Raw genomic sequence first — 25,806 nt, 5'->3', positions numbered from 1 at the left:
GTTCCTTGCATGCAAGATATTGGATTTCCTCCCCCTTCACAAATCCTCCTCCAGCTTAGTTCACTGTAGACTGCACATAAGCAAGCTTCTGATCTGCGTGGTCAGGCCCTGCTTCTGAATGCGGTCATTGGAAGGCCTCTGCTCTAACAGCTGGCCTGTCTGTCCTTGTACAGTGGACGTTTGTTAAAAGAACAACACTGATTAACCTGGTGAACACACTGATGCAACATATTTTGTCCGATTTACTTGGGCTTCCTGTCATTCTTTCCCTCCTCCTATGGTGCTATTGCAGTGTGTTGACCACTTAGTAAGCTAAATTTCTATCCTCTCCTTTAATCTTAAGAGCACATTTTGATTTCTGAATTCCATCTCTCAGCCCTTTGTTTCTCCCCATGGCTTCTCATTTGTGCCATTGCATTAGAATAACATGGCTCCACTCCTCCTTTTGAATGGTGAGGGAATAGTTCCTGCCCTCTGTATTCACCTTCACCAACACTAGAGGCTAATGTCTACAATGCATTCACTAAACCACGTATATGGCCAAGAAAATTAAACAATTTCATAGTACTGCACACATTTTCTGATGAAACGGAGATTTAGCTGGAATAATAATGAATACATAATGCAGAGAAACAGTATTAAATAAAAATCTATTTTTACCAATAACATATTTCAGTGCAAACAATTCCTATGCCACTACAATGACAAACTGTATTATGGTGTTACTGCTTACTCTGCATATCTCCCTGACTGAGCAATAGTGCACTACATGAGGTATTGTTGTCAGAATTTGGTGTCCAACACATCTCTAGTGCTTAGGGGTGCAGCTGATGTCAGGGATTGTCAGTTCCAGCATTCGATCTTTGCAGCAGCCACATATATATGGATTTAAAGGGGAGAGATGTCAACAAATCTGGCTTCCTTTGCCTCTTTTTTTCTCTTTTCCTCTTCCCCCTCCCCCCAACAGTTGTAAGTGGGTGGGCAAAGCTTAGGAAAGAATAGCATGGAAGAATAGAGACAACATTTTTCTTGCCTTAGGCTAGACTGATATATGTTACAAGTGGTGTGCAGTCATAGCTGTGGTAGCTGTGTTATCCTAGAACTAAAACCAGGATAAAACTGTAGCTGGAATTTTGAGATACGGTAAATTAGCTCTTGTTTCTCTGTCTGTCATTGAGAGGGCACGCTCTCAGATATAGCAAAGAGTGGCCCTCACTGTCACCCCCAGTACGGTGTAAACAGTAGCTTTTTTACATGGACTGAATACTGCACAGAAAACCCAGTACTCTGCTAGGCAATACATGGTCTCATTCACATTGTAACCACAAAGGTGCTCCAGTAGAGGCAATGTGTTTTTTGGCTTTTGTAACTCACCAGGCTGCAGAGAATTCTGGTAAGTTCCTTTGAAAACAGTGTGGTCAGGAACAGCTAAGTACCTTCGAAGCCTGAAGTGCATCACTTAACAGGAACACAGGTGCAGAGCCCATGGATCAGTGTGAAGATAAGGTTTGGGAGGTGAAGCCATGCCTCATTACTGTTAGAATTCAATGGAAAAGATAAGGTACCTGATTAAGCACAACCTAAGGACAGGATTTAGTTAGACTTTTGAAAGGCTTCTGATGCTGTTTCCCACAGGAGCGTATAAAGGAAAAGAAGTAACAAAATAATAGTAGTTAAAGTTCTGTGAGGGATTAACCACTGGTTAAGAGGTTGGAAATGGGGAGAAGAAATAAATGGCCAATTCTCACCTCTGAAGGAGGTTAATAACAGCATGCCTGTGGAGTCTATGTTAGGACTGCTGATGCTCACTAATAATTACCTGGAAAAGAGTCTGAATACTGAGATGGCAAAATACATGGATGACTTAAATTTATGTAGGATACTCACAGCTAGTGACTAGTTTGAAGGCCTCTCAGAAGGATACAAGAAGACTAAGTAAGTGAGAAGCATGGACAAAAAAAACCTACAGTCAACTGTAAGGCAGAAATAATGGGAAGACTCAACGTAGCACAACAGCTTTGAGTTCAGTAAGGATAATGACAACTCAGCAGGGCAGCCATCAGGTATATCCACCTGGAAGATCTGCCTGTTGTGCCAACAGAGGTTTCCAGGTCAGAACATGTTCTGTCTTATGCAGCAAAAGAGCACAGGAGCTGGGGAGTACATGCAAAGGAGAGGAGCTTCACGGGAGCACAGAATAATTTAGGTCAGATGGAACCTCTAGACCCTGCTGGTCCACCCTCCTGCTCAAAGCTGGGCCAGTAAAAATCCACATGTTTAGGGCCTTCTCCAGCTGAGGTCTCGATTTTTGGCAATGAATATCATCATGCCTCTTTGGGCCCCTGTAGCAGTGCCCAGCTTTCCTTCACTGGGCAGAGGTCCCATACCTTCCACGAAGTTGTGTGCGGCACTGGAGCTCAGAGCAGAAGGCAGAAATTTTGAGATCACTTCACATTACAACATAAAGCAGGGAAATATCCTTGCACCATAGTGGCAGAGCTCCTGTTTACCCAGCTGAGTGCAGTTCACACTTGAGCCATTTAACACTCAGCCTCACAGGCTGAACAAGGCCTCAGCCAAATTTTACAACCCATGAAGAATCCGCTGCTGCTGCAGCTACATCTCTGTTAGACCTGATTGTTTTCTGAAGGGTTGCTGGGACTGGAAATCTCAGTTCCTCTGATTCCAGAGTGCCCATGCCCAAAGTACTTCTATGATGCAGCCTATATTGGTCACCTGGGCCAGAGATTTTCAGAATGCTTGCAAACACACTGTATCTTAATGATAGATGGCTTTCTGAGCTGCTTTTGCAAGTTCTACAGAGCATCTATAGGTGACAAAAAAAAAAAAAAAAAAAAAAGACTTCAAAATCTGACCTTGCCCATAAGATACAAGAAAAGTAAGGATAAATGGGTATGAACCACACTGGCTCTTGGAGGAAGAGATCATTAAAAAAAAAAAAAAAAAACAAAAGGAATAACAACTGCCTTTCTTTTCCTGCAGCATGACAATGTGGGAAGAATTGGTTTACTTAAATAACTATAACATGATGACAGCATGAGCACTCCCACCTACTCAGGAGTAAATCAGTTTTCACAGGAGGTCTTTCTGGAAGGCAGAAATATCAGATCTTCCAAGTAATTCCACATTTAGCCATACGCATACACAAAAAAGAAAATGTTCAGAATTTTGATGGGATGTGGGTCCAAACTGATCCAGAATCATTACCTGAATGTGGTGCAGTATGCACAATTAGGAGAAATCCAAGTGCATTATGGATGCTACACACCCTTTCTGAAATAGCCAACATTAGTCACCAAGAAAGAAGCATATCAAGAACGAGAACATTTCTGTGTTTTGTGATGGCAGTTCTTAACATGTTGAATGCTTGTAACTCTTTGCCTAGCCCAAAGCCACAAAAGCCAGAATCATTCCTACTTTCCAACCCTCTTGTGGGTATTCCAGTGAGAAGACCCGGTCAACTTAGAAAAATAATGGACTTGCTTTCTTGTATAAAAACAGAGGAATTATGTATGGCAACACTGCTTGCATGTTTATTAATCCAGAAAGTTACTTGCTCCGCATGTCCCTTGCTCTTTTTTCCTCTTTATGTTAATTAGAAATGCAATTAAAATGTACAGCATATTTATTACACATGGAAACCAGAAGCATGTGAGGAAATAAATGTCTTGTAAATTCCCAAGAAGTTGCTCCTTAACTTCATTATTTAACTAAATTAATATAATTAGCAGTGTGCACACTTAGCACAAATGTAAAATAATATACGCTAGCATGTAATAATATACATGAATCAAATGCCAGCTCTTCTTTTGGTCTCAGTGGCAGTAAGAATCCTGGTATTACTCATTCTCGAAGTTGGAACAAACTGCAAACCCTCTCCTGGTGTTTCTGCTTCGAGAGACGAAGAGCCAAGCAGAAGCAGAAAGTTGTCTCTTTCACTACTAATCTTCCATTCTCATAGCTGTAAAAATGAATCATAAATAAATAAAGAAATAAATACAGAAGCTAACCAACCAGGACTCATAACCCCATTGAAAGAGCTCTGAAAAGATGAAGCCTGGTTCCTCCAGAGAGCCATGAGACACACAGCTGAGACCAGGAGTGCTGCAGGTGTACGTGTACACCCTGCATAAGCAGACTGGTGCTGGAAAGCACCCGGGGGGGCTGTGGTCCTTGCCAGCTCAGCTTGGTGCAGTCTCTCAGACTGGTATGCTCAGCAGGCAACAGAAATATTAATCTCATTTCTCTGCTATGCTGTCTGGCAGACTCTTCTGTTTTCATTCACACAAAGTGTCATCCAGGTTTGGCTTTTCCTGAGGTTGTCCAGTCTCCTTATCTTTCCTATTTGCACATGCTGATGAGATCTGATGGTAGATAGATTAAAAGAATCTCTGGAGCATTAGATAAACTGCCTGGCATTAGCAGCATTTATCTCACTTCAAGCTGCCTGTACAGGCAGCGTAGAAAATGTAGTTCCTCATTTAGCCATAAGGGACAGCTGTGGGACTGAGTCCAGGGTACTCCTGGGGCCTTCATGTCTTTCCCATGCTTCCACTCTGGAGCCAAATTCTTGGTGGAAAGACTGGCAGAACAGGAATTAGGGAGTATTTAGAGAGCTAGGCTTCTGAGTAATGAGGTCCTTGGAGTTTTAAAGAAATTGAAACCCGTCTTGCTTCAGGACAGAAACTCACACTTGCATAAGGTCCATTCCTAGAAACAGCAACTGCTGGGAGTCTTTCAGCCCTCAGAAAGACCCTGCTAGTAGCCAGGTGAGAAACTGGGCACTTCTCGGGGTGGATCTCAGGATGAAAGGCTGCCCTGAGAAGAGCAACAGTCAGAGGAGGTGCATATGCTGACAGTGCAGAGATGGGCAAACAGCCGTAGGAATGTTAAAAGGGAAATGCTTCCAGTTGCCCAGACTAGTAAGGGAGCACGCTACGCAGCTTTCCACACAAGCTGCAGGAAGTCCTGCCAGGAAAGAGTTATAATTGAGCCTCTGTGTTCATAATGGGGAAGCTCTGTTCATGGGAGGACACTGTAACGCACAGGCAGGCTTATCTTGAGCAAGCTGCTCAATGTGATGACCAAAAGCAAGGAATTTCTTTGCATTCCAAAGAAAATGATGCTTCCTGTAGAGTGCAAATGTTCCAAGAGCAGGGTTAAAATGGCCCACAAGACCAGGGAAAAACTTAACGTGAAAATCCAATCCATCTTTAATTAACTCGTGCAGACAATTGACTTTGTTCTGCCTTCAGAAATCATGACTGGAGGTGGGTGTGTCAGGTGTATTACAGGCATGGCTCTGATGTTGGACTTTAACAATGCAAAAATGCAAGCAGGGCACTGCACAGTCAACTTGTAATGACGTGTTGATAAGGGCTTCCTCTCCTCTCCCTCATTCAGAATATAAAATACAAGATAAGAAGGCCCAAATGATTACAAGCAATAGTGCCAAACATGACTTGCTCCTTACAACTTTGCTCCCGTCTCTGAACACTGTAAAACATTGCCTTTCCCATCTGTAAAAGAGGCATATGTTTCAACTCCAGTTTCAGGCCACCCCTCTGTGCAGAGAGCAAATTTGGACCTCTGCCTGAGGTAAGCACTTGTCCATGGCTCCTAATCAAACTGGATGGTTTTCTGCCGAGCTTTGTCTTGTATCAAGAGAACGGAGATCTTGAGCTGCAGATCCCCAGCTTGTTCACCTCGGCATTCACGGACATTGAGAAAGCAACAGGGAGGCACTCCTTTATGTGAAAGTATGGGTCTGAAAAACCCTGTCATCATTTTGAATGGTTTGAACTGAAGGGATGAAAAGGGTGATCCCAAAGGGAGGAAAGGATTAACCAGCTTCTTAGTGCTTGTGTCGATGGGTCTCAATTCTGGCTGATGGAAGCCTCCCAGACATGTAATTGGTGAGGACTTTACTCTTTTTGAAGCTGAATCCCACTCATGCAGTGCGGACAGAACAGAAGAACAACAAGAACCTCCTGTCCCGGATTAGTACCCACAACTGAAGAACCACCAGCCAAGTTCTCGCCTCGGTAGTTCTTTGGTCTGATTTATTTCTTTCTTGTTGCAGAAGCCATAGATGAGCCTAGAGAGATCAGCCTAAGGATATTCCTATCTCCATTTGCATATCCACTCAGTGCTTCCAGCTTTCTCCAAGGACAGACCAAATCATTACAGAGATGAGTACTAAAGATGAAGGTAATAGCAACACAGCTAGGCAGAAAAAAACCTTGGGAGAAGCTGCTACAGTTTGGGCAAACGCAGCAAGTTAGTAACAGCAATATCAACTGGTCAGAACCATGGTGGCCCAGAAGGTGACAAGCCCTCCCGGCAATAAACCTGCTCAGCAGGGTGATTCACACAGGTATCATCTCCGACTTACTGTAGCCCTTATCTAGCAGCACACTTGGGAAAGGCATCTCCTGACAAGACTACATCCTGTTTGCTTAGCAGCACCTGCCCTGGCCACCAGCAGGGCTTGGTGCCCCTTGCTGGGGGCGCGGCCCAAGACCCCTTCCTGCTGAAGGGAAGGAGCACACCCGGGCAGGGGGACTGGAGAGGTCAGAGGTGGTGCAGAGATGACGGGAGGGAACCAGGGCCCAACGTACCCTGAGGCGCATCAGGCACGGCATTGCTGGCTGGTTGAGGGGAGGGATTGTCCTGCCCTGCCCTGTGCTGGTGTGGCCTCACCACGAGTACTGTGTGTGGTTTTGGGTGCCACAGTGTTAGAAGGGCGTAAAGCCATTAGAGAGTGTCCAAAGGTGGGCTGCAAGGATGGTGAAGGGTTTAGTGGGGAAGATGTATGAGGAGTGCTTGAGGTGACTGGGTGTGCTCAGCCCAGAGCAGAGCGGGCTGAGGGGAGGCCTCATGGCGGCCTGCAGCTCCCTCACGAGGGGAGCGGAGGGGCAGGCGCTGAGCTCTGCTCTCTGGGGACAGCGACAGGACCCGAGGGGACGGCATGGAGCTGGGACAGGGGAGGGTCAGGCTGGGGGTTAGGGAAAGGGTCTGCACACAGAGGGTGCTCGGGCACTGGGACAGGCTCCCCAGGGCAGTGGTCAGGGCAGTGAACTTGGGGGAGCTGCAGCAGCGCTTGTGCAGACACGTGTGGTGACTTTGGGGTGTTTCCGTGCAGAGCCACCAGCCCCCGTCCCCATCCCCGCCCCCCGGGTGCCCGCGGCCCCGCGCCCCGCCCCGCCGCGCCCGGCCCCGTCCCGGTGGGCGGCCCCGCGCAGCCGCGTCCCCGCCCGGCGGCGCGCTGAGGTCAGCCCGGGCCGCGGTGCAGGCGCGGCGGCGGCGGCGCTCGCGAGAGCCGGGCTGCGGCCGGGGGGAGCCGGGGGCCCGCAGCCCGCCGGGGGGGGACCCGTGTGCACGGAGCGGAGCGGGGCGGAGCGGAGCAGGGCTCAGGGCAGAGCAGGGCAGGGCAGGGCAGGGCAGGGGGCGGCCGGTCCCTCGGCGCCCCGCCAGCCGGCTGCTCCATGCGTGCGGCGAGCGGAGCGGTCGCGCAGGGCGGCGGGGGCGGCAGCGGCATCGGCCGGCGCTGAGGGCCCTCGTGGTGCGGCGGGGACGATGGCCAAATGGCTGAACAAGTACTTCAGCCTGGGCAACAACAAGACCAAGAGCCCCCCGCAGCCCCCGCGGCCCGACTACCGGGACAAGCGCAACGGGGCGGGCGGCGCGCCCCGCCCCGACGGGGCTCCGCACCTCCACCACCACCGCCAGCACCAGCACCAGCACCACCAGCACCACCCGCAGCAGCAGCAGCAGCAGCAGCAGCACCCCCCGCACGCCTCGCCCGGCTTCCCGCAGCGCCACCTGCGCGACGACACCAGCGACCTGCTCCGCGCCTACCGCGCGCAGAAGGAGCGCGACTTCGAGGACCCCTACAGCGGGCCCGGCTCGTCCCTGCGCAAGCTGCGCGCCCTGTGCCGGCCCGACGAGCCCGGCGAGGCCCCGCGCCTCTTCTCCTCCTCCTCCTGCGGCGCCGCCAGCCCCGCCGCGCCCGGCTCCCCGCACCTCTTCCGCAGCCAGAGCGAGCGGCGGCCCGGCACGCCGCCCGACGGCAGGTACATCTCCCCCCGGCACCGCCTCATCAGGGTGGACATCGGCGAGGGAAAGAGGACGGGCCCCGAGCCGCCCGCCGGCAAGGAGAAGGTGGGTGCTGAGTGCTGGGCGGTGGGGAGCTCCGCGGGCGGGTGCCCCAAGCCAGCTGCACGGCCGCTGGGACCTGTGCACAGCACAACTTCATTTCATACATATATATATATACACATAGATACCTCATTTCGTATATATATTCTTCATTTCATACATATATTCTTCATTTCATACATATATTCTTCATTTCATACATATATTCTTCATTTCATACATATATTCTTCATTTCATACATATATTCTTCATTTCATACATATATTCTTCATTTCATACACATCTATATCTATATATACATATAGGTATGTATATATGTATATGTGTATATGTGTAAACTAGCTTGTGAAACTGCAGAGTAATAACCCCCCCCCCATCACAGGAATCCCAAGCATGTGCTGAATGTTATCGGTTCGGGCGATCTGCGCGTACACGTTGGTTGGTTGGGAGTTCATAAGGAAGGCGGCTGGGCTGAGTGGTAGCGCATCCCCATGACAACCCGATAACTCGGATCCTGCCCAGGTGGAATTCCGAGTAAATCAGCTTGTCGTGGCGGTGATACAAGATTAAAACTGCTATTACGTAGCCTGTCTTTTTACACCTACCTCCTGACTGGAAGCGACTTGTTTCTGGGAAGTGAATCAGCGTTAAGGGTACGGTTTCAGTACATTCAGTCTTCTCGCAGTTACCTGTGCTGGGGCTACGCATCCAGTCTGAGGCAAATACTTTCAACAACTTCATACTTCAGGGAAAATAACTGCTTGGGGCAAAATGCTTCCTAGTGCAGCTGCTGTTCTTTTTATACAAAGGTCTTTTTATGTAAAAAAAAAAAAAAGGGCAGTTATTTTTATCTTGCTATTTCAGAACCTAGTGAAGCAATTTTCAAATCAGAAATGACATCCTCACCCAACGTGCTACCTTGTGTGGCTGTGAGCGTGTGCTGCTCCAAGCCTTTCTGCGTGTTCTAAAACTGGTTTTGAGCGAGCAGCCCGCACCTTTTTAAGACAAGGTGATTCCCCAAAAGATACAGAGTGCTCATGCCATAGCCACGTTCTTCCTGGCTTTGAGAGAGATGTGCAGGAGATCTTTACTGGTCTGAAAAAGGCAGGTGTGCCTGTCCCTGCCCTCCCCCCTCAGAGCCGGGTTACGAGGAGCCGCGCACCCTGCCTCCTGTACTGTTTGTTTCCTCCCAGCAATGGAAATGAGATCGCTATCATTTCGCAGCCCTGATATGCAAGGACTGACAGGTGAACCTGGAAAGCAGTGCTCTGACGGGCAGGCAGACAAATGCTTTCATTTCGGCAAAGCGAACCCTGACAGAACAACTCTGTCACTTGCAGAGGGGAGGAAAAATGAGGAATTCAGTGAAGAGAGTGGCGCGTTCAATGGCAAATAAAGCAGGTGGAAATAGCCTTCCTACAGACGGGGGACAGTAAAGAAGGTGACAAATGAGAGGGAAAAAAGACAAAAAACATTTAGAGGTCAGACATTCAGACAACTTGATAGAAATGTTGAAAGCATTGAGAGGGAAAAAGTCCATGACTAGCATAGCTTAAGCTGGAAAGTATATTACAAGTGAAAGAAAATATAGTTGCAGAATAGGTCTGTCATCTCAGAAAAGTGTTAATGTTTAACAATCCAGGAGTGTTTGGTAAAGTCTTGCGGTCTGTTCCAACTTCTCTGGTCTTTTTTTCTTTTTTGAACATGCAAGGATAAAGTGCTGTTTTCCTTTACAGGGAAGTATGTTTTTCAACAAATTCAGTGAGATTTTCTTTTTAAGCTTTGTGCCTGGTCATTGTGTGTTAAACTTGCAAGAGGTACTGGGATGGATAGGAGACTTTTTAAGGTGCTTGTTTGGTGTGGTTATGCATAAAGGACAAATGGCAAAGTATAAATAACTGCAGACTGGTAAGTCTAAATTCCCAGGGAGAATTTAGAGTGTCCCAGTGTGTCAGTAGCAGGCAGGCAGGAAACTTTAAGGCAGCTTGATTTCCAAAAGTCTGAAAGCAAGGGCTTTATGTGAGTTCTGTACTTGCATAGGAAGGAAAAACTTAGTTTCCATGGGATCTACCTCCAACGTTTGTGGTACTGAGATCTGGATGCTAGCTAAGTGTGAGGGCTAAGGCCATTTGCCTTGGAAGCTGTCCCTCTATTATGCATGAAACAACGGCCTTTGTTGTGTTGCACTTGGCTGTGAACATGCAGTTTGAGCCTTTCAGCTCCAGCACAAAAGTGCTTGTGCTCCACAGAGCAATATTAATATCTGTATTTTATTAAAACATTTTAGTAAGCATTGAGAAGATGTTTATCTTACTTTCTTATCAGGAAGGTCTGCATTTGATCTTGCAGGTGGGAACAAGTCACATGTATTTAGCAGAGTCTTGTAGCTGGTATTTTGAGATGCACTGAGAAACACTTGCAAGGTATCTTAGCACTGTTAGAATTATCTATGCCCGAGTGTATATTTTCTAGAGATCCTAAATTACAGATGGACATCTGTGTCATATTCCCATGTATAATCCCTTGCAGCAGGGTGTCAGGCTGCTGCTCTTTACAACAGGCTGCACTCTGAAACAATTTTTCTTTCTGCATGTGGCTCCTATTGACATATGGTTCTGTCTTTGAGCCAGAGGTCTGGAAAATAATACTGGTGGCCTCTGGCCTTGTGGTCCTGTGTGAAAGGTGTGGATATGAGCATGCATAAAGGCAGCAAGCTGTATTTTTTTTCCATGCATCTCGGACAGATAGAAATGTATTCTTCCACATACATCAGTCTGATGATCCAGGGACTATCTGTCTTAGGAAAGGTAAGGTACTCAGTTGTTACCCAAACCTGTGGAGTCCTTGGGATTTTAGGGCTGTTCCAAGTGATGTGGTGGGTTGTTTGGTTACAAGCATGCCTGGCTTCTGCAGCGTGCTGCAACAGCTGCAAACCATCTCAGCCCTGGAAACCATCCAGACTTTCAGACTTTTGGACAAAGAAAATTGGAGCAGAAAAAGGCTACCAGAAGGGATTTCGAAGCAGTTGGACACATGCAGATGGAAGGATTGAGTGGTTGTCTTCTGAGAGAGCGTGTTGTGTATACCTTTGCAGTAAATGGGTCCAGAACACGCACAGTGCCTCAGTTACTGGCTTCAAGTAAAAGACTGGCTTGCCCCTTCTGAACGCAGATGTAGGTATTGAATCATTTACTGGGAGACTGCAGCTGAACACGTTCCACATGGCCTCGTGCTGGAAAAGGCTGTTGCTGTGGTACGAATGCCTGTAAGGGAGCTGGGCAGGAGTGTAGACCTTTGTTCAGTTTCCATCCCCTTCTCTACAACCTCTGTGTAATGTGTACAAACCATGGCCCCTCCTGACCCCCAGCAAGCAGGAATACGTGCCCGCAGCAATCTTTTATGTGTGCCCTGTCTTCCTTCACAGGAGAACATGGAAGACTGGTATCTGTCTGTGCTGGGATGTCATCCCCATCCAACACATTGGCACTGCTGCTAGCGACAGAGACTCTGAGCTGTCCTGTGCTCAGTTTCTGTGCTCATTGTGTGGTTCAAAGTTATCATTCACTTTGGACTGAGAGAGTGGGATGCTGAATATTAAGTGTGAGGTTGAAAGTTCTAGGAAAAAGCTCAGAACAGACACAGTTGTTTTCTAAAAATGCTTGTGTTTGTCTTCCCTTGCATTGTCCAGCTGTGAGCTCTCTAATTACATCCCTGGCACTTTAATCTTGATGTTGTGTCCCTTTCCTACTCCTGGACATCAGGAATTAGCATGTGTGCCCATCATCTTGGTGGCTCTTCAGTGCACTCTCTCCAGTGTGCCCATGTCCCTCTTGGTCTGGGGAGCCCAGAACTGGACACAGAGCTCCAGGTGTGGCCTCACCAGTGCTGAGTGGAGGGCAAGGACCACCTCCCTCGACCTGCTGGTAGCACTTCGCCTCCTGCACCCCAGGGTACCATCAGCTTTCTTTGTGGCAAGGGTACCTTGCTGGTTGGTGTTCAACCAGCTGCTTCTCCCAGTTTTGTTCTGTCTGCAGACTTGCAGAGGGTACTCTACCCCATCATCCACGTCATTAATGAAGACATGAAACAGGACCGGACCCAGGACTGACTCCTGAGGTACTTTGCTAGTTAGTGAACTCCAACCAGCCGTTGTGCTGCTGATCACCATCCTCTGGGCCTGACATTTATCCCGTTTTCAGTCCACCTCCCTGCCCACCAAGTCCATACTTCGTCAGCTTCTTCTGGAGAATCTTATGGGAGACAGTGCCAAAGGCCTTACTGAAGTCCAGGCAGGCAATATCCACTGTTCTTTCCTCACCTACCAGGCCAGTCACTTTGACTTCTTAACCATGGTTTTCAGTTCTAGCTGGAGAGAGGGGGGGGAAAGAAAGAAAGAAAGAAAGAAAAAAAACACAAACAACAGACAAACAAAAAAAAACTCACTACTCATAGCTGTTGTGGCCTGCAAGTAGTTGGGATGTTTTCCATTGGAGGGATGGAGGTCAGCTTAAAGCAAGTAGCTTGTTAATCTTTAACTCTTTAAAAAATAGCTGTGGTCTGTTTGGCATGGATGAAAAATACCTGCAGAACTGCTTTGTTCTCTGTAGCTGAATTCTGTGCTTTGATGTCAAATGGTAATGCTTGCGTTCTCATATTTTCTCCATGTGACTGTGCAAAAATACTAGACATCGGATTACCAGTGACTGCAATCCCCAAAGTACCAAAGTGTTTCGTAGGCTTCACATGTGGGAGTGATAGTGACCGCTGATGGACTTCAGCCACCTACAGCAGTTGTGTAGGACTGCGGACCAAAGGCTGCTGAGGAGCTGCAGGAGGAGCACGTGTGAAAGATCACCGCCCCCCTGGAATGCAGATCTCTGCTCTTCTGAAGCGTTTCAAGATCTATTTTAATCTTGCATGTTTTAAACAACAGCGTAGTCTAATCTTCAGAGAAGAGTCACAGCAGTGTGCCAAATGTAGTTTCAAAGATCGGCATGCACCGAGTGCGATAGGAACGGCCCGGAGCTGTGCTGCACACCGTGTGGGTAGTTCCCTATCTGAACCTTGCAGAGATAGTGAGGTTGTAGCTCAGTAACCGGGACTCAGGGGAACTTTGTCAGGGAGAGGTTGCATTGCAATGGGTTCTCTTCAGGTGGTCTGAGAGTGGTGTCTCTCTTTTTTCTTTTTGAGGGATCTTTGTCTGTCTTTAAATAAAGTTTTATCCTCTCAGATACAACCTTTCTTCTTTAGTTTCAACCAGTATTGTTCCAGCAAACAGATTTTTGTCCATTCTTCTGTGTAACCCCCCATATTAATTGTTCAGCATGACACCCCATGGCATGGGACATCCCTCTGGCCAGCCAGGGCCAGCTGTCCCAGCCGTGTCCCCTCCCAGCTCCTGCTGCACCCCCAGCCTCCTCCTTGCAGGGCAGCACCAGGAGCTGACAGGTCCTTGGGTTAGTGTAAGCACTGCTGTGCAACACCTAAAACATCAGCATGTCGTCAGCATTATTCTCCTCCTAAATCCCAAACGCAACACCATACCAGCTACTAGGAGGAAAGTTATCTCTATCCTAGCTGAAACGAGGACAGTGTAGAAAGGAGTAAATGCTTGATTAGTGTTCAGCTGACTGGGATGATGTCCTGCCATTCAAGGAGCAAGCACTGTGGCCAGTGTAATCTGTGGCTAACTTATCACTATTTCAGGTTAGAGAAACATTCCTCTGCCTCAGTCTCCAGAGTTCCTCTCTTGTCTCCCATCCCCTGACATGTCTGCATTAAAGGAATAAGCTGGTCAGCCACAGTGCTTGGCATGATTGCCTAGGCAGAGATCTGTAGGACATCCTGAAGATTGAAGACCCTCTGCAGCTGATATGAAGCTTGAAATTTGTTAGAGAGCTCTGACAGACATGCATCTCTGGCAAAAGCAACGCGAGGTTACTGAGACCGCAGCAGCAGTGAAGAAGGTGAGCTGAGTGATTCACTAAATCCTGGAAGAAATTTTCCTAGTGGGAGGAAGAGATAAATGACTTCAAGATGGTTGAGAATCAGAAGCTACAACGTAAGAGCAACTGTGAACTGTCAGATGCTCCTAGGTTGTGGTAGAAAGGTAGAAAGTGACCCAGGGCGCTCATTGCATTTGGTGCTGGGACGAACGAGTTGTCCCCGAGGCATTAGACAAACGCTTTCCATTTTTCCCTCCCACACTCTTGTCATGAAGCTCAGACAGGGGAGGCTGGGGGGACTTGGAGAGCTCTCTGGCTGTGTGCTGCAGCTCCCGGGTGCTGTGTGTAACACCGTGCTCTGCAGACCTGAGGGTGACTGAATTGGCCTTTTTGTCACCATGGTGCTGATGTACTGAAAGGTGGACAGATAAGTCCTATATTTTGGGTTCACTGAAGTGCATGGGTGTAGCTGAAAGGTTTCTGACTGGCCTTTAAGGGTGATGGAGAGTATTGGAGTGTACATGGGTGCTGCTGAGTTGGATTTGTTCTCAAATTTCTGTGTCACGACATCAGGACTTCTCCTGCGCTGGGCAGCCCCTCTGGTCCAGCTCCCAAAGAGCTACGGTTAGTGGTTTCTCAACCCAAATATTTATCACATAGTGAGGCTGTGAGACGTCTTTGCTCACGAGTAAATTCTGCCACCTAATTATTCTGACCCAGAGAACTCGCCACGTTGCCTTTTGGAGTAGTTCTTGTTTCGGGTCAATGCACCCTGTTTGAATGGCACAGCGTGGTCCCATTCCATAAAGAGCATCTGGATGGCACATGTTATAGTGCGAGTGGGCACAGCTGGAAACTTGAACTTACTGCTTCTGTCTGGAGTTGGCTAAGTCACTTACCCTTACCAGGGTAGGTCAGCAGAGAGTCTCACCGCATGTACCTCTGAGCATGCTTGGTGGTGTACCCAAGTGCTGTAACTGCTGCTAAGGTGTGGGGAACAAGACCATGATCTGCAGCATAGAGGAGGGAGACGTCAAATCCAGGTGGGATTTGATTTAGAGTCCTTCAGCTGTCATGTATGGACCCTGGCTCAGCAGGGCGTGAGGTTCGTGTTAAGGTTGTTTTTCCTTGGTTTTCTGTGGACTGAGCTCTGAGGTATGTCTGCTCCATGAAACAGGCTTGAGTAAAGCCAAACAGAATGGAGAGTGATTTTCCACCCAGTGTAATGCAACTCATTGAGCCCTGAGCTGTGCAGGAGCAAGGTGATGATACAGAGTTTGCCACTATCATTGCGATATTGGGAAAATTGTGGACAGAATGATTGTTCGCTCTTTGGCACAAAGCATGGAGAAGCTTTGTGGTAAAAGGCAGCTGCAGCTGGCTTGATGTACCCAGGCTGTGCTGATCATCTAGATGTCTGATCATCTAGATGTATGATCATCTAGATGTGGAACAGCACTGTAGGGTGGCTCTTTTGCAGCTGGAAATCCTGTTCAGGGTCTCCTGCCACTCTGAAGCTAGAGCACCTACTGTGTTGGAGGAGTCCACGTGCTCCTGATGCTGGAGGCAGGGTAGAAAGGGACAGGAGCTGTTTGTGGTGGCAGCTGGAGGCAAGGCTGGAACAAGGCTGTGTTCAGAAGGGGCTAGCTGAGCGCAGACCAGCGGGCAGCAGGATGCTGGCTGTGATGCTCTTGGCAGGGTGATAGCCTGGAGCTACGCACCTGGGCTTCTGTGAGCAAGCAGGAGGGCACACCTCTTCCTCCCTGGTGCAGAAAGAGGAGCTGGATGGTGCTGCTGTGACTCAGCAGGTCGGAGCCCTGTCCCTTAGAGATGAGGTGGGCTGCAGGGCTGTCCCTGGAAGGGTATCAGCTTGCAGCAGCCTTCCAGGTCCTAGCACGGGCTTGCCCTTCACCAGCTTGCCTTTATGTGTTTCACAGCTGGTTTGCCTCTTACTGTTTCTGCGTAAATTCACCACTTAATCTTCCTATCTGGGGATTGCTGTGAGGACGTACGCTGGAAAGCCAGCTGGGGGAGAGAGGGAAGAAACTCATTGCTTTTATATGGCTCTGCTGGTGTGATGATTTTGACCTGTTTCCAGCAGCTGACAGAGCGTGGGGACAGAAGGAAAAAGCTGCGTGCTGCAGATGCGGTTGGTGCTCTCCCAGTCTCTGTACGTCTTTGTGTCAGACAGGGGAGGCCCTGAAGCACTCCCTGCAAAAGTTCAGCTTGCCTCTGTGACCAAGCACTAGCTTACCATGGGTATTGGAGGGATGGATAATATTAACAGTAGTTGTGAGGCCTGTCCCTATGGTTACACTTTTGACATTGTGTTTTTATGTCGAGCCAGCAACTCTAATTAGTCTTCAGACTGATAAAGCTAATAAATGTGGGAGACAAAGAAGAGGTAAGCAGTTTAACCTCAAACGGTAGTAACACAGTCTGCATAAAGCTAAATGTAGCTATCAGATGGTGAAAGAAAAAAAATTTGCCTAAAAATAGTGCAGTATTGGAGTTTGCATGGAGAACAAAAGGCGGCAGGTGAGCAGTCAGAGTGCCAGCAGCGGGTTCATTGCCTTACAAGTTCCAGCTTCACACATAACTGAAAGATATGTGGTGGATACTACGTATTGCTTAGTGAGGCTTTCCTCTAAATTGCATGAGTGCAAAGCGGGGATTGGGGCAAATGTCCAGAGCAGTCCATCAATATAGCACTTTTATGTCTTCCGTCTTAATGGGGACTGTAATAACTGAGTGGAACCCAAATGCGTGCTCAGTGACATCCTCTGGTGTACGCAGCTCCTGTCTGATCTCAGGCTGCTGCTGCAGTCTACCAATTACACTCATCTTCTTCCTTTGTTTTGCCTCAAATGTAGGTTTTCCTGCTACATATATTGAATGCAATGTTATGATATTTGAATAATATGTATGTACATAGGTGTACATAAATATATGGTTTGTGTATTATAGAGCCATAATTATTGCTTGTTGTTTTATATGCATACATATTGCTGAGAAGGAGGCTGCAGGACTTCCAGCTCTGGAGCACTTCAGAACCTGTGTGGGCAAGACCACGAACAGCGTGGTCTGGCTTTCACATGACCCCTGCTTTGAGCAGAGCAGGACAGTGAGCTTTGACTCTGATTTTAATTGTCTTCAGAGATCTCACAGAACCTAAGCCTTTGTTTTTAAGTCTGGTGTTCAAAAACTGCCCTGGAGCCTGAGCGCTGCCAACAGACTTTTGTAATGTTAATACAGTGCATTCCTGTAAGGACAGCAGTGCAGGATCTAAGGTGCAGCTCTGTCAAGCTGGAGTGTCTTTCCCACTCCGCAGCTGAATCTTTGCGGTAGGTGATTGTGGAGTTAGTCTGACGTGGTCTCTGAAGTGTACAAGCATACCTTCTTCTGCAAAAGCACGAAGGAGTGAATAGGGCTTTGTTCAGATCAAGTGCATGTGTATACAGTTGGGCATGGCTGGGTGAGTCAGTGGGAGAGAATGATATTGTGAGGACACTAAAGCAGGGTTGAACACTTGCTGATCAGCAAGAAGGAAAAAATTGCGCTTTCTTCTGTAGATTGCCCCCTGAGTTTTCACGTGGGTGTGTGCAGGAGCTGAGCTGGGTAAGTCTGCCTGTTAACACCGAAGTACTGAGACAGCAGCATTGCACAACTGTTTCTACATTTGGGCCGCCATAAATGCAGCTTCCTTACTGTTGTGTGACAGCGCAGATATCATCTGCATTCTTCCCTTAAACTGCTCAGATAAGGAAAGAGGTCTGCATTACAGTTACTTACGCATCCAGCTTAAGGCAGGCTTGCGAGCAGTGTCAGCATTGGGACTGCTCTAATGTCATGCATATGTGGAAGGAGAAACCTATAGGCAAAATAAGGTTAGGCAATTTCTTGTGATTTAAGGGACCTTTGAATGAGAAGGCAGACACACCAAGAACATGTGTGGGAACTTAGGTAAATGTCTTTTAGCCTGATTAATGAGAAGGAAGGTCTAGAAAGGAGAAAGGCGAATCTGTTTAGTTTTAATTGTTGAGTTCTCTAGCAAACTTCTGCTTTACAATCTGATCTTCTTGTGGTGGCCAGCTTGCTGTTGTAGAATAGGCATTTCTTCAGTGGTACAAGTAAATACATCTTTACAAGCTCCTTTGCCCCACATGTTCCATGACACTCATCAGTACTGGGAGGAGAGACTTTGTGTCTCTAAACATCTTTGTACGTGCCCTTACCTAGCAGGGTCTTGGTGCCTGGTTCCCAGACATTCAGGCAGAGCTGTGGTCAGCACTACCCCCTGAGAAGGAATATGGTTTCTTTTCTTCTCTTTGCTTCCCTGTATCACTGTGACTGGATCCCATCACTGAGCATATGCCAGTCATTGCTGTCCAAGTAGTGTAAGTAATAGGAAACCTGGCAACTGAAACAGCGTATGATGGATTTTGGTGATAGACAGCAAAGGGGCTGCCATCCAGGCCTTCCTGGCTGTGTCACTGTTTCCATGTTAATGGATTGCTTTACTGTAACACTTATGGAAACAGATACAAGATGTGATTTTTGGAGCAGTAGTGCATCATGCAGGAAGTGTAGAAAACTTCGGGACAAAGCTTTCTGCTAACAGCAGTGCAGGAGGTAAATCCTACAATCTTTTTTTAACCTGATATTGCAGAAGGAACAATACTGATTAACTACTGTATCTATCCATCCTTCTGTGACTTTTGGATCTGTTGGCAGGTGCTGGAAGGTGCATTTTCAAATCTAAAGTAGCTGAGTGGATGGCTGAAGGAAGGACTCTTTCCCTGCTGAAGGGAAAGCAGGTATAACTCTTTTTAACCTTTCAGCAGCAGCTTTTGGGACTGTGTTGCCCTGTATGAAGTAGGGACACACAGGAACTACAGACACACATGGGATATGGGCAGCCTGATCCAGCGGGTGGCATCTACACCCGTAGCAGAGGGGTTGGAACAAGGTGGTCTGATCTCTGAGGTCCCTTCCAACCCAAGTCATTCCTTGATTCTGTGTCAGGGAACTGCGGTCACTGCCTGGGCAGCCAAGGGCACACAGGGAGGGAGACGGGGAGGCAAAAAGACAAGAATTGTTTGTCTCAGGTTGTCAGCAGTCGGGTTCTGTCAGTGTGAGGTGTAGGTTAATGCATTTGCCTGAGCTTTGTGAACTGCTAACAGCAGTCTTTTGTGAGAACGAAGCCTTATGCATGAGTGAGTAGCCATTGAAATGTTGTTATTAAATGCTGGTTTTTGTACTTTTTTTGTACTTTTTTTTTCCACCAGCAGTCCACCCTGTCTCAGAAAATTTGGAGCCACTTTTCCAAATTCGAGCTTTAGTTACGTTTTAGAGAAGAATACATTCCCCTCTGGAAATCAAACCTATGAATGACACCTGAGACATCTTTCCAACATGCAAGTCGAGGAGTAGAAGGGAAGGCTCTGTACACAGCACAATCTGTGGAGCAGTCCTCTAGTATCATGACCTAAATTTCTGATTCCTTAGTGAGATATGCAAAATCCTGTTTTTACTATTCCTGGTCTAATGCCACCAGGATGGTGGAGATCCCTCTGCTGGCTCTTGTGGGAATTCAGCCATGCAAAGGTCACAGACTTGGGAAACATGCACATCCATTGAACTTTATTTTGAAAGAAGGCAGTACTGAAACTACAGGGAGAATTACCTGAACATGTTTGGGAATTTGGGGTTTCATGGAAGAAAGCAGGAGTGCCAGTTTTCATTGGTTTGGAAAACAAATCTGGATGAAACTTGGCAGTTCCTCTGTATGCAGGCTGAACTTCATCTGGGTTTCGTCATCAGAGACCTTTCTGATGTGTAGCGCCTAAGCATTACATGAAAGTACTATGTTTACAGAAATATCTGCCTCGGGCATGTTTGTGATGTGAGAGACCTGGAGATCCCTTGGGGACAGGGAGAGAAATTTGGCTTTGTCAGAAATTTCTCAGGGTTGTAAGAAGAAACAAACAAAAAACAAAACAGCATGTAATACAAAGTGACTGGTCTTTTGTGACCAGGTTTCCAGAGAGGATGACGAATTTTCATTGCGCTGTGTTGTGTTAAACTGTGGTGTTCCCTGACACAACTTCAGAGGGCTCGTCTTGAAGTGAGAGCTCCTGCCCTATCTTTGCTGGCAGCTGCACGTTCTTGTCTGTGATATTGGTGGATTTAATTGCCACTCACAAAAGCTGGGAAAGGAAGGCTACGCAACCTGTCTTTTTTCTGTGGGGAGATTTAATTACAAAGTAATAATGAATCTCTACCCAAAGGGGTCTTTCATAATAATTCTCCCAAAGGTTCAGCTAGCAGAAGAGGTCTTTTGTTTTCTGAGTATTGCTATTTGTCATAGTTCCTTTTGGATTTGTCCGGAATACTGTGTGCATAACTGGGATAGCCACTATTAGTGGCAAGTCAGTTAACAGACAGCTCTGTGCTGACGTTTGCCATTTCCAGGGTAGCTTTTTGTATCTTCTTTCAGTTCAAAGAAGGGTTGTGCTTCAGTATGCTGAGTTCTCGTTTTTGTTGTTGTTGTTTTTTCTTGTTCCTTTTAGAAATGTGATTTTAGTGAGATAGATACCTGTAAAATTATGCATTTGTGCTTGTTCTTTGTTTTCTTCCTGTGGCTTTATATGCAATTCATGTTTTTGCATATGCAAAAACTCCTTTGTGTGTAGCATAACAATATACATGTATGTAGGTCTTACATGGTGTTTTTAAGACTCTAGAGGAACAAAGATAGCGATGCTTGCATCTTAGTTAATACCCTACTAGAGGGATAAAACTGGATTTCATCTTGTATTTAACTTTTGAGTTTTTCCTCTTAAACAATTCTGTATTTGCTAATTGGCATCTTAGCTGGTGCTATTGTTACGAATTTGTCAGCTTTCCTGGTAATTGAGCCATGCTCATTTTCTTTCGCCTTTGAGTTTTACCAGAGTGCCTGTGTGGGAGAACTCCTCAGAGTGTTCCCTGTTGATGTCTCTGATCTAGGAAGGCCAAATACAAGTTTCATTTAATTTTATATGAGTGCACTTCTATTCATGTTTTAGAGTTTCTTTTGCTTGAAATTAATCATACAATAGGTATTACTAGGTCTACATGATTGAAAACATGTTTATGTTTTTCATCTCTTTCTGTTAGGGACCTCTTAAAGGCTCTGGAAGGTGATTCATATGATTGATATTTGCCTATTCAAATTTATAATTTCTTTCTAAGATGTTATTGGCTATGTTTCTGCATTTTGTCTTTAAATTGTCTGTGGTTTTCTTTCCCTATATGCCATTCTTCCAAAGGCAAGACTGATTCATTTTCCTTGGAAAGAAAGCTGAATGACATCAGATTAACTGCATGTAGATGGATTACTATGCAAGAGCGTTTTGTGGAATAGTGGAAAAGTAGCTTGCTCCATTTGAATGATTGAAAGCAAAACTTTTTTTTTGGTATGTTGTTGTTGTTTGTGTGCATATGTTTGGAAAAAGCCCGTAGGAGAGCGAAGTTTGTGTCAGTTATATACCTCGCAGTCTGCCCATTGCTCAGTAACTGATAGGGTTGTGCCAAGCCAAATCCTGGTGCGGTTTCTGAAACAGCAGTCCAGGTGGCTTTAATGTTGAAGCCTGTCTTCTGCTTGCTATCTAGAACACAGGCTTCACAGACCTTGTAATGACAGGGTTCGTGTGTTCATGTGACTCAGCCCAATTTTCCTCCATTGTGCTTGCACTGTTAAGATGCACGGTCTTTCTTTTCAGTGACAGAGGGGCCAGTCCCCAGTGTCTCTGAGTCCAAGCTGTTATGCTCCAAACAGTATTTCCATTTTAAAAGCAAAGATGGCTTTACTAGATTAAATCTGAATTTCAGCAGAAAATGTGTAGTAGTAAAGTGTGCCTCCTGATACAAGGAGCCGCTTCTGTCTCCAGAAAGGTGAGGACATAACAAGTGCTTAGACCAAAAGTGCAGCATTTTTGCACCAGAAAAGCTCAGTTAGACTTTTCAACCACTGAGATAGTAACTGTTCTGTTCAAATTGGTGTTTCTGGAAAATAAGAAACTGTTGAAATAGAGGAATGCCCACAGAATAAGTCACATGCTTCAGGATCAGTTGCTGTGAGATGTGCACAGAAATGCTGTTCTGCAGGGTGGAGGGGGGTTGTTTTTATTGAGGGTTTTAGGTTTATAAAGGTTTTTTTGCTGTGTGCTCTAGTTTAAAGGTGGAGCAGAAATTTCTTGCTCTAGCAACCCTGGCGCAGGCCAGGCGGTAGCCTCTCATGCAGGGCCAGGCTGGTGACAGAAACAGATTCCACCGTCTGCTGACCAGCAGACTCAGGGAAGGGTTGTATCAGGCCCGGGGTATGTCCAGGATGTCCAGTTGGGAAGAGCTGGAGGTAGCAGTACCTGTAACACTGCTCGGGATGAGACCGAGGCCTCGGCCTGAGCTGAAATGGAGCTGTGAGCACAGTGTGTGGATGGAGGACCCAGCTGAGGCTGGTCAGATATGGAGGGTATGGGTATGAAGGCTGGGCGCCCAAACTGGTGGGCTCGAAGCCCCAACAGTTACGATTTTGCTCACCTCTCCAGTAGCACTTCATAACCCCTCTGTTTGATCATCCTGTGTTTTGTTTCCACAGCTAAAACCCTTGGGACAAATGGTGCCCCACTGAAGTAGGGTCAGTGTGAGCGTGTTGCAGGGCAGGATGGTGTGGAGTAGCAAAACAGATATGTACTGGGTCTGGCTGGGATGGCGTTAACTTACCTTGCAGCACATACATACAGAGCTGTGCTCTGCACCTGGAGCTAGAACAGCAGTGGTATCACACCAGTGCTGTGTCTATTGTTGAGCAGTGCTGGCACAGCACCAGGACTCCCCCCAGCCACCCAGAGCCAACAGGCTGGGGGTGGGCAAGAAGCTGGGAGGGGACATCACCAGGGCAGCTGACCTAAACCAACCAAGGGGATATTCCATACAGTGTGGTGTCACACTCAGCAATAAGAGGTGGGGAAGGGGATGAAGAGGGGGGGCTCTCATTGTGAGCATTTGTCCCCCTGAACAACCACTGACGCATATTGCTTCCTGGTATGTGGTCGAGTATCACTTGCTGATGGGCTGATGGGGAATAGACAGTAATTGTTCTTTCTCACTTTGCTTCCTCATGGCCTTGCTCGTTTTTTCTTTCTTTTTCTTTAACTAAATTATCCTTATCTCAACCCATAAGCTTTTTTTTTTTTTTTTTTTTTTTTTTTTAACCCCAGCATGTTTTCTCCGCTCTCCCCCCTGCCTTACTTTGAGGAGAACATTGTGGTGGTTTATTTGGCCATCAGTGTGAAACCACGACCACCAGACATTGTTCAGAAGAGTCTCATCATGTTCATGACCGAAACCAAGTTTTTACAACTCTGGCTTAAAATGTCTTATCTTTACTGATGGGAAGTAGTGACTAATGGCAGAATGGCTTGGGCACTTGAGGTGAAGTGTAACGGATGTTAGCAGCAGCGTTGTGTGGCACAGCGCAACAGGTGTGCTTTGATCTCCACAGTAGATCTTATTGTGTTAGGAAACACAGACTCTAAAGAGAAGTTAGAATAACCTGAATCATAGCTCTGTCTTAGGCCCTGTCCTTGGCTGCAGGTGGTTCTTGTACTTGCAGATCTCGCAGGTGAAGTCTGGAAAGATTACTTCTACATGTTTTTGTGATGGCCTGCTGTATGGTAGGAATGGTAATGCCACTGAATCCTCTAAAGCTATTTGTAAAAAAAAAAAAAAAAAAGCTATTTGTAAATATGGGTAACTAATTTGCACGATATTTGCTGTATCAAAATTATTTTTAATAAAATACCATTTGACATTAAGCAGCACAGAACCACTTTTGAAAACAATTTAAACCTGTGCTTAAGGTGTCCTTTTGGTTTGGTGGGATGTTTTCTTGTTTAGTTGTGGTGGTTTGGTTGTTTTTGTTTTTTTGTTTCTTTTTTTTTGTTTGTTTGCTTGGAAATAGTATCCCATATGTCAGAAGCTACACAGGATTGAAGACTTGCTGTGTTTCAGGAAAGCTGGAAATTTGACAGTGATGTGGCCGGCTGTATATTGCCAGTAGGGTGACTCACTTTAAGCTTTTATCACCTGCTTTTCTGACAAAAAGAGGCAGATAACACAAACAACAGGAGCTGCAGCTTGGCATATATTTTTTTGTTGACTGTCATAGCATGTTTGCTTTCAGGAGGTGGAATGTCCATCTTCTGTTGCATGGTGGTAGACTAAGCTGTAATGGTGAGACTGAAGTGAACTAGATGCTACTCAAAATAAGGAGAGCTTTTCCCTTCCCAATCTTTTTCTTGCTTTTTAATTGTGTATCTAGAGCAGAACTATCAAAACTTTTTGAGAGTTCATAGTTTCGCCACTGAACAGCATGCAACTTAAGTAATGGCAAATGCAGCAATTTGAGACATTTGTAATCCGAATGGCTGCCTGAAGCCATCTGGGGGTTTCCTGATTGCTGTGATTCCTTTTGGCAGCTGGGACCCATGTGAAATGTGTCTGGATTTAGCAAAGGGGAGAGGAAAGTTAACTATGTCCCAGTCAGGTCAGACACCGTGTGTGAATGCTGTGCAGCCTGCTGCTTTCAGAACCTCAGTGTTTCCACTTTGCTGTGTCTAGGTACAGCATTAGCTCCTGAGTGTCCTGGCTCTTTGAGACTTCTGAGATGTATTATTGGTGGATGATGGATGCCTTCCATTCTCTTCCCTCTCCTGTCCTCCATTTGTCAGTCGCTAACATGAAGGACCATTCTAAAGCCAGTCAAACAAGTTTATCCATTTGCCTTGCAAGTGTGCTTAGCTCGAGATGTGGATATGTGCATGCAGGTCACAGGCCAGGGTCTCCTGTGCTGGCGTTGGCTTCTGAACTACAGAAAACAAATGGCTGACCAGTTTGCTGGGCAGTGGGTGATGGATTTGTATTGAGCTTAAGCGTTCTGGTGTCATGGAGCTGCAGGGGTGGGCTCTGTGAGCAGAGCCCAGCAGCTGCCCCAAGTCAGAGCAGAGCCAGCTCCAGATGGCTCCAAAAGGGACCTGCTGCTGGCCAGAGCTGAGCCAGGGAGAAACGGTGGTTGGGCTTCTGGGACAGCAGACTGAGGGAAGGGAAAAAAAACTGCTGTGCAACAGCAGCTGGGAGGGAGAGGATTGTGAAAGCGTGAGAGAAGCAGCCCTGCAGCTCCCAAGAGAAGTGCCGCAGGAGGGCAGGAGGTGCTGCAGGCAGGCAGGCAGCAGCAGTTCCCCTGCGGGCTGTGCAGGGAGAGGCCCCTGGTGGAGCAGGCTGTCCCCCTGCAGCCCATGGGTCCCCCATGGAGCAGATCTCCACGCTGCAGCCCCCCCATGGGTGGAGGAGCCCCCGCTGGAGCAGGTGGATGTGGCCTGGAGGAGGCTGCGGCCCATGGAGAGCCCCCGCAGGAGCAGGCCCCGGGCCGGAGCTGCAGCCCATGGAGAGGAGCCCACGCAGGAGCAGGGGTCTGGGGGGAGCTGCCCCCACCCGTGGGGGACCCGTGTTGGAGCATTGCAGGGAAATGTTGGTTTGGTTTGCTTTTAGTTTCTCACTTGTCTAATTTATTGCTTATTACTAACAGCATAATCTCCCTATGCTGAGTCTGTTTTGCCTGTGATGGTAATTGGTGAG

General features: G+C 47.0%; 1 protein-coding gene across 1 annotated transcript in view; it reads left to right on the top strand.

Moving 5' to 3' along the window:
- Positions 1-7,450: 7,450 nt before the first annotated feature.
- SHB (SH2 domain containing adaptor protein B) overlaps positions 7,451-25,806 on the top strand; it is a 78,337-nt gene continuing 59,981 nt past the window's right edge. The window contains 3 exon segments of the mRNA XM_068666480.1: positions 7,451-7,716; positions 7,719-7,840; positions 7,842-8,184. Coding sequence (XP_068522581.1) covers positions 7,600-7,716; positions 7,719-7,840; positions 7,842-8,184 — 582 coding nt within the window. The 5' untranslated portion in view covers positions 7,451-7,599.

The sequence above is a fragment of the Anas acuta genome, chromosome Z, assembly GCF_963932015.1.
Source record: "Anas acuta chromosome Z, bAnaAcu1.1, whole genome shotgun sequence".
NCBI classification, from domain to species: Eukaryota; Metazoa; Chordata; class Aves; order Anseriformes; family Anatidae; genus Anas; species Anas acuta.
This window is presented reverse-complemented; position numbering and strand designations above follow the sequence as displayed.